Source organism: Wolffia australiana, chromosome 14, assembly GCF_029677425.1.
Source record: "Wolffia australiana isolate 7733 chromosome 14, ASM2967742v1".
NCBI lineage: Eukaryota > Viridiplantae > Streptophyta > Magnoliopsida > Alismatales > Araceae > Wolffia > Wolffia australiana.
Window position 1 is genome coordinate 2,782,701 of NC_135848.1, and position 12,387 is coordinate 2,795,087.

Sequence of the window (12,387 nt, forward strand, 5' to 3'; positions counted from 1 at the left end):
TTAACCAACACTAAACAAGGACTAAATAAATAAAAGTCGTTAATACGAACGACCAAATCCAGTCCAACAATCCCCAATTAAAACAAAACCCTATACTGATTCTTCTCCCCCCATCTTCTTTCAAAGGGACTCTTTGCAGCCAGGGAGCAGTAACAAGTAATAAATAACACAGACAACACGAGGGTGAGAGGGAGGGTTGACTAACAGTTGATGCCGCACTGCTGGACATCGGGGCCGGTGACCCGGGTCGTAAACGGGTCGATCCGGACCCAAAGCAAGGAGAAGATGGAGGCCAGGAGAATAGACCACACCACCACGATCGTGGGGGTGCGGTTCTGCCGGCCCATCAGCCCCTTGAGGAACGGATAAAGATGAACAATCACCCAGAAGGCGAAGAAGAGCTTACCGAAGAGCGGGCCCCACGACTGGTACCCGCTGTTGATGGCGTAAGAGATGCCCGCCACGACCCCCACCAAGTTGACAATGAGCAGCGTGGTCGGCGGGATGAGCAGTGTTGTCCACTTGAAGGTGTAGAGCTCGGTGAAGTCGCCGTCCTCGTCTGAGGCCTTGGTTGTGACAGTGAAATTGGTGTCGATGCCGGCGAGCACCTTTAAGAGGCCCTGGAAGACAGCAAAGAGATGGGCCGAGACACCACCGATCACCCAGAATTGCTCATTACGCCACCACTCCTCGATTCCCACCCCGCTCCACCGCATCTCCAGGATTCCCGTCGCGAAGATCGACAAGAAAAGTGCTATGAACCAGATGCTAGCAAAGTTGCTGATCTGCAAATCAGAAAATTTTGGCCGAAAATTACGAATTTATCAATTTTTTTTAAAATTTGGGTCTTCTTTTTTGCAACGAGGATATTTGATTGGAATTGTTTTTCAAATCAGAAGACGGGATGCAAGACAATTATGCACATTGAGATGCTGCATGAAATATGTTTTTAGTTTAAAAATACATACCAAACGATAATAAATCGTTTATTATGTTTTTCATTATAAAAAACTGAAAAAACATTTGACCAACCTTTGGGATGCCGGGTCCTAACATCACAGGAAAGCCTCGTCTCGTCCCGTCTCATGCCTTGAGATTAGACATGGTTGTTCTGTTCTGTTTGTTTTAAACGAACAAAAAATTCACACAAAAGAACTGCACACGGCCTTGTTCTTTCTTCTGTTCTTTTTTTTTTCAAAAACGAACAAAATTCGCACATTCGCACAAATTTGCACAAGACTAGAACAAAATTCGCACAAAGCGAACAAAAGAACCGCACATGGGTTTGTGCAATGTTCTGTTTGAATTTGTTTTTGTTCTGGTCAAAAACCAAACAGAACGAACAATTCGCACAAATTCACACAAAAAGAACAGAACGACCATGTCTACTTGGGATTGGCATGGAAAAAGGGAATGCAGACATAATGAATGAGGACGGATGACATGAATGATCAATGATCAATCAGTTGATTCATCAATGATCAACTTATCAGGGGCAAGAAATTCTGAGCTCTTTTGTGGAAAAAAATGGGAAATTGGAGCAATGTGAAGATATATATATATATATGTAGAGAGAGAGAGAGAGGGAGGGAGAGAGAGGTACCTGGGGGATGATGAATTTGCCGGTAAGGAGGCAGATGGCAGGAAGGGTGCAGTAGATGATAAGGGGAATTGCGGTGACGGGATAAATGGTGGTGTTGATGTAGGCAAATCTCTCAAGGAACTTGAGACGACCGCCATAACCATACCAGATGGGGCAGTGCCGGCTCAGCAGAATCTCCACGGAGCCCAGCGCCCACCTCAGAACCTGGTTCAGCCGGTCCGACAAATTGATCGGCGCCGACCCCTTGAAGGCTGGCCTTGACGGCATGCAGTAAATTGACCTCCATCCCCGAGCATGCATCTTGAACCCTGTCAAGATGTCCTCCGTCACCGACCCATAGATCCACCCGATCTGCATCATTATCATCATAATCATCATCATCATCATCGGCATCGACCTTAGTTTCAGATCATCAATTTTTTGAGCTTGATACGTCTTAGGACACGACGACCTGCATCTGGTAATAATGGATGGGATGCAGGAAGAGCGTCCTGTCCAAGATGGGGTACCAGGAACCGGGATGAGTCCTAGGTGGGGCCCAATATGATATATGATAAAAAGTATAATAATCCACAAAAACTCATATTTAGACAGGTGGGGCCCAGCCCCAGAAATACATAAATAAAACGACTTTATATTCCCATGAGGATGGAATGCATTAAAGTCCCATCTTCTGTCCTGGGCTTTTGCATCCCATCCCATCCCATCCCAGAACTCAATGATTCTATATGGGGGTTTGCCATCCTTGATGACAAATGGAAGATGGCATATAGTCATCGTACTCATCATTCATCTTCACAGGGATGAAGATTATGATAATGATGAAGTTATCACCATTGTAGCCATTCATAGGCAGGCGACGATGATGACAAATCATCACCATCAATGGGAGGACAAATCATAATCATCATCGGAGGTCTGATGATGTTTTCAGAAAAAAAAAATCATCAGAGGTCTGATGATGACATATAGTTGTTCACTAACATCCTCATCATGTCTGCCACAGCATGACAATGACAAGTTTGTCCTTGACATTCTCATTCATACATTGCTAATACATTGACGATGATGGCAATATCATTGTCCATATCATAGCCACAGACGATGACTATGACGATGACACTGGTGGCAGATCACGATGGCTAATTAATAATCATACTCCGAGCCTAAAGTTATACCTCTGCTCCCCAGTCGGACTTGTCTTCATATCCGCAGCTGATGACATGAATCGCTTCCTTCAAGAGGACATCAGGGGTTGCAGACTGAGGGACACCACCATTTTCCATGAGAGTGGACGCCACAAAGACTGTGGACTGGCCAAACCTCTTTTCCAAGCTCATTTGTGACATTAACAAGGATTTCTCATCGTCAAATCCCGCACCTGAAGATGCAAAAACACCGAAGAAAGATGAGAAAAGGAGATTCCTTTCAAAGCAACCATGAAAAAAGATGGCAGGTCCACCTTCGACCCCCTCTTCGATGTCTTCCAGGTTGAAAACGGGCGCCGTGTTGTCCACCGGCTTGTTGGGCTTCTTCTTACTGGAGCCCTTCTTATTGGACTTTGGGCTGCCTTTCTTCTTCCTTGATCCACCACAGATAGAAGACAGAAAGTTGGATTTCTTGTTCTTGGCCTTGATCGGAGGTTCGTAACCGTACAAGGCAGTCCTGTTGAAAACGCATCCTGTGCCCACGTAAACAGGGCCTTGGATTCCATCTAGGCCCCTCAAATTTATCTGCACCGCAAAGGAGACCACAATACAATTTCATTTCTTGTTTTCAGCCACATAATGGAAAACATAATAGATCACCCACATCGAAGAAGACAGTGTTCCTGTTGGCGTATCGATCGTTCCTGTCAATACCATCAAACCTCTGAGGAAATTGAACATAGCAAACCGATTTTCCAAGATTTGGGTCCATGAGGAAACACATGGCCTCTCGGAGAGCCTTGCTGTTGTTGATGTAGTGATCACAGTCCAGATTGAGCAAAAAAGGTCCATTCGTGAGAACTGCCGACACGCGTACCTGAATATTGTTTCAAAACATTAGGGATTGAATGAGAACATTGTAGTGTGATAAGGAGGGGTCAGCGATTCAATCAGATTGGATTTGTCCCGATCAATTTTTTTGGGTCAAAATAAAACCTGATCAAAGGAATCCAATAAATCAGAACATCTGGATCACAATTGGCCGCCGATCAGTTCTGATCAAGAGGTCAGATTGATGATAGATCCGATCATCCCAGAAGGTGAAATTGGTCCAATTGGACACTGACATGTGGAAGGCCCAATTAACTTCTCTCTCACATCCTCACCGGCTACATGATAGATACACAATATTATTGGTACAGAGACAGCAAGGGAAGGAAAGCCTGATTTTTCTTTTTTATTTTTCCGTTTCATTCTATTACTCATGATCGATCCAGCTGATCAGTCATTGATTAATTAAAAATATTGATCTATTATGATGAGCGGCTCGTGATCTGAAAAAAAGGATTACCAATCTGACACAGTCAAGTCATGATCTGACCGTCTGGTTGATTGGATCAATCAGACAGATTTGATGGATAGAAAACTCCTAATAATAAGTGTGATAATAGCACAAAGGTTGATAACAGAGAAAAGAGATACTGACCAGGGCATTCATGGCGCCGGCCTTCTTGTGATGTTGGAAACCTGGGCGTTTCTCTCGAGAAACATAGACTAATCGTGGGAGTTCGTTGCCTTCGCTATCCAGCCCACCGTTTTGGCCCAAGAATACCTGAAAATTTGATTTAAATCAGACGGACGGACAGTAACCTACAGGGAGAAAAGTATGGGGTTAAACATATCAGGATGATCGCCAATCTCAGGTAGTCTTCATCTCATAGTTCAAAAGAAAATAAAAGTTGGGATACAAGCAGAAAACGCTCTAATCAGACGAAAACGTTGATTAGTGTTCAATTTATTTTCCATTCGTTCAAGTCCTCTCCCTACATGAATAAATAAGATATAAAAATAGATAGATCGATAGATAGATTGTAGATATGTAGATACACAAATATGTGTGTGTGTGTGTGTGTTTTTTAGAAAGATTGAAAACTTGATAGATAGAATGATATATATTCAGAGACAAATGAGCTTGCCAGAGTGGATATCAAGATTAGAAAAATCCAGAGTTAAGTGTGCCAAGACAGGAGAAATTTGGGATGGGTGAGCTCTCGGAAACTTCATTGGAAGGACTCCTCTTGGCAAAAGTTTGAAAAAAAAAATGGACTACACAATGTATCAATTCCAATCCACACCAAAAAAATTCTTGGACAGTCAAAAATTATCCATGAACCAGGAAATTTTCAATGATAAATAATAATAAATTTTTTTTTGAAGAAATAAATAATAAAAATATCGATGACAGATGGGTGGATTGACAGGATCATAGACAGGTATATGCCAATGTAAATGAATAGATAGTTTTAGTGACAATGCTTAGTCCGATCTCTCTTGAATCTGATAGTTGTAAAGATACCTGAATCATTCCAGGGTGATCTCGAGTGTTGTTCCCAGGCCAAGGAGTTCCATCTTGCATGACCCATCCCTCGTCTGGGATCTTTTGCGCTTTCGCAACAAGCCCATTAATCCGGACCTTGAATTCTTCATATTCTCTCTGTATAGAACAGCACGTGAATTACATTTTTCCTGCTGCTAGTAAGATATAGCATAATTGTTTGAAAAGAGGAAAATAACAGACCTTCATGGCTCTGCGGTCCTTGACAAACGATGGGAGAACTTTGTCTTTTAAGTAGTCAATTTTCAGGGAGAAATACCACTCGGGAGCTCTTGGCTCAATATTGTACTTCTTGCAAAACGGAACCCACTTTCGAGCAAACTCAGAAGTTTCCGACAAAGCTTCAAATGTCAGCATAGCTGCACCATCGTCGGAAACATAGCAAGAAACTTTATCAACAGGATAGTCAACAGCGAGGATGGACAAAACAGTGTTTGCCGTAACAAGGGGTGGTTCTTTCAATGGGTCCACAGTACTGACAAATATGTCAACAGCAGCTAACTGGGAAGGTTCTCCCTCTCGGTCGTACCTGCGGTTCAGTGTATATTTGCATTAGCACCTTGGATCTCAGACCATGACCACTTTTTGAACTAGGGTTCGCCTTTAGCGTGGATGAGGACAATAACAACTCGTCACAGTCGTCGCCATTATATTTCATTGGGATGACGATGTTGATGAGTTCGCCATTGTCAGTGTCCTTTGTCTGAAAATCGATTACAAACAAAGATGACAAACCGTCATAATTTTCTTTTCATTCTCTCTATTTTCTCTTTCAGATGATGAGGGACGATGATGAGCCATCACCGTCCTCATCATTAGTCTGTGGCTATGATCTGGATGACATTTTCCTTCTCATCATCCTTCATCATAGATGACAAACTCATCCTCATTGAGAAACCCTAATTTGAACATGAATAATCACCTTAAGGAAAGCCTGTCGAGGTAGGTTTCACGATTAACAGGAAACCACTTGGGAAACTGATCCAATATCCATGATATCGCAAACCAGATCTCACAAATGACAGATAACAACCACAGAGGGATTGCATTTTTGACAGGATTAGTGATACGATAATGGAGGAAAATGCAAAGAATTAGCAGCCGCAAGACGATGACCATCCGGTAAGGGTTTATCCTGGATGATGGAATTGAGACCTTCCTTGAAAGAGGTTGGCGGGCTTCATCATTTCTGCATTTTACAATAAATTAACGTTAAAGTTTTGATACGATAGGTTAAACAGAATCAGAATAGGTAACTGACAGCAAATCATCGTCAAAGTTGTAGTCGGTAGTTGCATCAATGTCACCAACACCCCTGCCCTCAGACGGAGCAAGACTGGTGCCGTTAGTCATAGTGTGCCCATGAACAGAGTTTTTGTCTTGCTTCACCCTCCACCCATCAACCCTCTCCTTCCATGCAACATTTCCAAGCCCGCCTGAGAATTCTCTAGAATGGCCTAAAATAGTAGAAAGAGAAGAATTAGAAAGTCTTACAAAAGATTAGTTATTCTTAATGCATGACATGGAAAATATACATGATTGACTGCCGTCTGTGTATGGAATAGGATGCACGAGTTTCCCACCGACTCCCGGCGACATCATGTGATGAACAGGAGATGACACATGAAACTCTCCTGAGATCTGAAGAAGAAGAAGAAGAAAGTAAGTTTTATAACTTGAGTTTATTTTATCAAATAAATCATAATTAAAGGTGAAATCATCCACCTGGCTGCGCGTGGTCATAGGAATATGATGGCTTCTCGGAAACTCCCCGCTCATTCCACTATCATATTTTGGGCCTGTGACATCATCCCCATGTCCATAGCTTGAATGCCAGTTCATCATTCTATCTCCAATCTTTTGCTTATGGTCTTGGTTTCCCGATGGGTAATTGAAGTCGCTTGCATCATCAGCCTGACTCTCATCACCTTCTTCACCTCGAACCGCTGGGCTTCCTGATAGTTAGAAACAATATTTCGATGGAGACATTAGATTCTACATTTTTAGGAACAGAAACTTAATAAATGACGAAAACTCTTCATCCTCTAGTATAACCATTGAGACATAAGCTACTATGTTTTTATCAGGATAATAAATTCACTGAATGCACGCCAAAAAACCTTTAATCCTGTTGCATTACCATCGAGTTTCTTTTCCTGCTGTTAATTATTGATATCTTTCGCTCACTAAAGAACTCTCTGTTTTCTCTCTCCGTCCCTATTTCCTTTACATCTATGCAGCCTGTTGAACTTTTTCTCTGTCAAGGAAACTCCAGATCTTCTTTATTTTTCAATAATTATCAATTCACAGAGTGCGCACCAAAAAATCTTTAATCCTCTTGGATTTCCACTGAGACAGAAGCTTGTGTTTTCCAAGAATAAAAAATTCACTGAATCTACGCCGAATAGCGCCTTAAATCCTCTAGCATTTTCGTTAAGAAACATAATTTTTTATGTTTTTCAAGAGTAAGAAATTCAGTGTACGCACGCCAAAAAACCTTTAATCCTCTAGCATTTTCGTTGAGATACGTAAGCTTCTATTTTTTTAATCCATGGAGTCATAATCTTCTGCGTCTTTTCCAAGAATCAGAATTAAGCTAAATTCGAGTGCCACGAACCTTGAATTCTCTTGTATTTGGTCTTGCACTGCGGGCACGACTGATTTCCATCTTTCCTCTCGTACTCGTAACACGGTCGGCATACAGGGAATCCGCAAACAACGCATGCAACGAATATACCTCCTTCAACCGTACTACCGACATCGTCCCCGCAGATCTGACAGACCTGCCCCGGCTTGTGACCAGACATTTCCTGCAGAACAATCCAGAACAAAGATTTAGAAAAACCTCGACCGCGCAAACCAAATCAAAATCTCCAATTGCGAACAATGTAAAAAAAACAGAAATCAAACACCGTCAAAAGCACAGATCTCGCAAAAACAAGTCCAAAAGGAGATCACCGACTGAAATCAAAATTTCCGGAATGAAAATGTACCATCACAGACAGCAAAAATTTGAAACTTTACTGAATATCACGTAGATCTGAGCAGAAATTTGGAACGGTTTTTCGAGGTGGAGAAAAAACTACCTCTCGGCGAGAACTTGCAAGATGCGGACAGGAGAGAAACGCCAGCAGCAATGCCGGATCCCGACCTTCAATTATATTCTGCTCATCAATCAGTAGGTGTCGGTAATTGGGGGAGAGATTGCTGCAGAGACGAGGGCCTGATTTCTCCCCCACAGCTGGAAGTGTATTGAAGACTACCACCGACGCTTCGCACGAACTGAACACCTCACTCTCTATATATATAGCTCTCTATGTCTCTCTCTATATCCATCTCTCTCTCTATAGTTATATAATCTCTCTCTCCTCTCTCTCGTTGTCTATCCATCTATCTTTTTTTTAATTTCATTGTTTCTGGGTTCCTTGAAAATATTGATTGCCCAAATCATATATAAATAAATGATGGTACATTAATAAAAACTTCACCCTTTCGGATGCCAACTGAATATATGTATCTATCTATTTATTTTATATATCTATCTATCTTCCCTCTCTCTCTCATCATCTATCAATCTATCTGTGTCTATAGATATATCAGTCTACTTATCTCCTCTGGCTATCTATATATCTATGTCCATATACATCTATCAAAGTAAATATGTATATATATATTTATCTCGTCGCTCTATTTTTTTCTCTCTCTATCTACACATATGAGTAAGTGACACATGTTTCTCTCTAGCCATCTCTCTCTTGATGAAGAAGGAAATCCGACTTAGATTGACTGATTACAGTTATTGACACACTTTTTAATTCCCTCTCTCTCCTCTCTTTCTTTTTCTCTCTATTTTATTTATCTCTCTCTCTCCCTCCTCTCTAGTTTATTTCTCTCTCCCTCTCCCCCCTCTCTCTTTCTTTCTCTCTCCCTTCCCTCTCTTTATGTCTCTCTCCTCTCTCTCTTTCTTTCTCTCTCTCTCTCTCTCCATTCGACACCGACAAGAGACCACCCACGTGCAGCGGCGAGATTGCTTATGGCATTTTACAATTATACACACAAATAAAATATTATTACATAAAGCACATAAATCTTTTTTATTTATAATTATACCCTACATTATTATTGTCGTGGATGGAAAATGTGGTGAGGGCCTGAGGGGGGTTTAAACGTAAACGTCAGTCGCGTGTGGTTTATAACCAGTTTGGCAGCCGGTCGGCCCATTAAGAAAAAAAAGGCCCATTTCCATTGGAGGAAATTTTTCATCGAGTATAATTATCAAAATTTAAATACTAAATCTACTCCAATTTTGTCAACCCATAACATCAATAATTAAAAACTATGTAAACCAAAGGCAATTCATCTAGAAATTTTAAACTGTAGATAGATAGAGTCATTGCACTCGCAGTAAATTCTCAGGATTTTTGGGTTAAAAAACTTTTCAGTCAAGATTGTTCTGATCCGTAAAAGAGAGAGAGAGAGAGATGGGTAGAGAGAAAGTCAAAAAAATACTCGCATCACATTCGCTTCATTTCCCTTACTCGTCTTTAGGCACATAGGAAAAAGCTAAATGCAACAACTTCCAACCTTCATCCTGTCCCTGGAAATTCAAAAGAAATTCAAATAAACTCGTTTTCAAAGAAAGCCAACCAGTTCTCGAAAGAGGAATCAATGCATCATAAATAAATTTTCAAAATTGACTAATTTATCTTGAACGAGGGAGAGAGAAATAAATACTACGAGAAGTAAATAAAGAGATAGAGAGAGAGAGAGAGATAAAGAACATGCGAGGCGGAGGATGGCAGAGAAGGAAAAGAGGTGAGATATGGTGGATATTGATGAAAAAAAAAACGTCAAGAAAGATAGAGAAAGAAACTTATTATATGCATATATATAGAGAGAGAGAGATCAATTCTCAAAAATGACCAATTCTCTTAAATAAACGAGGGAGAGAGAGAAGTAACAACCAGAAGAGACAGAAATAAAGATCATCAGAGGATGACCGTGAGAGAAATAAGGGAGGATAGATGAAATAAATATCGAGAAAGATAGAGAGAGATGTGTCACTGATCCAGACGCAGAGGATTTCCTGATTCCAATCAAATCGGAGTTCCACCACAAAAACAGAAGGGTAGAGAGAGAAAAAGAAAACTCACTCAAACTGGTCTCATTTCCCTTTGGAAATAGCATAATCCATCTCCTTAGTGGCAGATGGGAAAAGCTCAATATAACGACTACCAAGCATCATCCTGTCCCTGGTCATGGCTAGTTTTGAGTCCTCTGCACTGCCAAAATCAACAAACGCTTCTCCCGTCGCCCGCCCGTCGAAATTCACCACAATAAAAATGTTATCCTCTGAGAGATGAAAATCCTTGAAAAATTCCAAAATATCCTCCTTCCCTGCAGAAAATGGCAGCCCCCTCATCCTCAGAACTCCAGTATGCTCAGAAGACTCCTTCGCCTCGTCTCCCAGCCTCGTCCTCGGCGGGGCCCGCCGAGGCGACCCGGCTCGTCCCTCGGAAACTTCTTGGGCCACTGCAAAGTAATACTCCTGCCTTTGACTTCTGAAGACTTCAACATACCTCCTGCCCATGTTTTGTCTGTTCTTCTGGATGGCAAAGTCAACCTGGAGAGGATAGGCTAGAACACAGAAGGCCTCGCCGCTGAATCGCCCACTCTTGTGCACAAAGAGGATGTCAACGATGTCGAGGCCTTGGAAGAACTCGAGGATGTCGAGCTCAGTGCAATCGAAGGGGAGGCCTCGCAGTCTGACGACTGGGAACGGCAGCGGATTGCCCATGTACCCGAAAGAAGCTGCATTGCCATACACGAAGCTCGAGCCGGGGATGGTGATGAGGAAAGACGGGCTTGGGTCGGGCACGCGCTGTCGTTTTAGACCGGTCTCTCGGCCATCACTGCAACCATACATTTCCTTTAAAATCATGAGCCAAGGCTAAGGAAATGAGAAAAAAACATGGATGAAGGTCTGTCCATTTGGGTATAAATTGAAGGAAAGATTAGGTGAGAATGGAAGAAAATAATGTTGACTGGGGAAAATTTTTTTTGAAAATTAAAAGAGGGAAGCCCACCCGAAACTTGGTGGTCAACCCAAAATTATTATTGATAGATATGATCGTGACATAGTACATGCCCGGTTTCCTGGGCCCATTAACCCTCCCTCATGTCCTACTGAACAAGTAGCATATACATTTCCCAGTATCATGTAGCACCGATTCCAGCGATGCAGTCTTCCCCTTAAATAATGCATCATCATCATCATCCCAAATTTCTTCATCCATTTTCAGCGCCAGACAATGGTCAACAAATGACGTTATGATGACTAATCCATTATCCGATGATTCAGATAAAGGATACAATAACCATATGAAACGATGAGGGGAGATGACCAATTCGAGATTAGATGAATCAGAGGTAGGACTAGGATGAAGATGAGATGATGAAGAAACGATTACAAACGGAGAAGATTATAATGAGACGATGATGAATTCGTCGTCAGATGATTAAGATGGATGAGGAAAATGATGATGATTACTCCTCTTCATCCTTCACTCGTCGTGATAGTGGATAGCACTATTTCTTTAGATGCAATAGAATAGTGACATCCACAAAGCTTCTTACTCGTCTAAAAAGAGGGAATTTTTCTGCAGGAATAACAGTGTTTCTTCGGGTGAGATGAAATTATATAACATAATCTGACAAAAAACCTCCGTCCATTCAGTAAGCACAAGCTTACCAAATACGAAGGAAATTTGGTTACCTGGGCCTCACAAGAAAAAAATAATATGAATTGGTTTGGTTCAAATGAAAATGAAAATAAAGCGCTTCAAATTTTAACGAAAATACTGGATCGAAACGTTTGATTAGACGCTATTGGCCTATCACAAGATAAACAAGCGAGAAGAAACTCATCGCCAGATCAATAAACTCGAAGAAGGGCGGGAACCGCCGATTTTCTACAAGGGATTTCAATCGAGCTTGGCGGGTCGTTCTGATATTATACAGAAAATCCAAACGCCCATGATGGACCGAACAAAGACGAAGATTGACGATGGATTAAAGGGTGAAATCCCTACCGATTAGAGAACATGTCTGGCCGCTGCAGAAGAGCTTCGCGTCGAAGATGATAACCCGATACTTAATTTTGCCTACAATTTCCTCGCCTACGCTCGAATTCCTTCTTGGATCCGATTTCTCCACCGTCGAAGGGGGGGAGATCAGAACGT

General features: G+C 41.7%; 2 protein-coding genes across 3 annotated transcripts; both read right to left on the minus strand.

Annotated features, from left to right (window-relative positions):
- Nucleotides 1-8,433, minus strand: CEV1 (Cellulose synthase family protein). 2 transcript variants are annotated; one of them, XM_078586422.1, is made up of 14 exons: nucleotides 8,233-8,432; nucleotides 7,764-7,956; nucleotides 6,872-7,101; nucleotides 6,682-6,787; nucleotides 6,408-6,603; nucleotides 6,069-6,335; nucleotides 5,330-5,675; nucleotides 5,108-5,245; nucleotides 4,238-4,363; nucleotides 3,416-3,628; nucleotides 3,066-3,336; nucleotides 2,782-2,984; nucleotides 1,604-1,954; nucleotides 1-785 (listed from the first exon to the last, which is right to left on the minus strand). In XM_078586422.1, exons 2-14 carry the CDS (start codon nucleotides 7,951-7,953, stop codon nucleotides 201-203), a joined length of 3,222 nt encoding a protein of 1,073 aa, XP_078442548.1. In that variant the 5' UTR covers nucleotides 7,954-7,956; nucleotides 8,233-8,432; the 3' UTR covers nucleotides 1-200. The 2 variants fall into 2 exon arrangements, with proteins under 2 accessions (XP_078442548.1, XP_078442547.1); XM_078586421.1 differs by having other exon boundaries at nucleotides 2,782-3,336; nucleotides 8,233-8,433.
- Nucleotides 8,434-9,545: 1,112 nt separating this feature from the next.
- On the minus strand, nucleotides 9,546-12,387 carry LOC144712215 (RNA-binding (RRM/RBD/RNP motifs) family protein). The gene is made up of 3 exons (XM_078586423.1): nucleotides 12,238-12,387; nucleotides 10,300-11,058; nucleotides 9,546-9,743 (listed from the first exon to the last, which is right to left on the minus strand). The coding sequence occupies exons 1-2, from the start codon at nucleotides 12,249-12,251 to the stop codon at nucleotides 10,311-10,313; spliced, it is 762 nt and encodes a 253-aa protein (XP_078442549.1). The 5' UTR covers nucleotides 12,252-12,387; the 3' UTR covers nucleotides 9,546-9,743; nucleotides 10,300-10,310.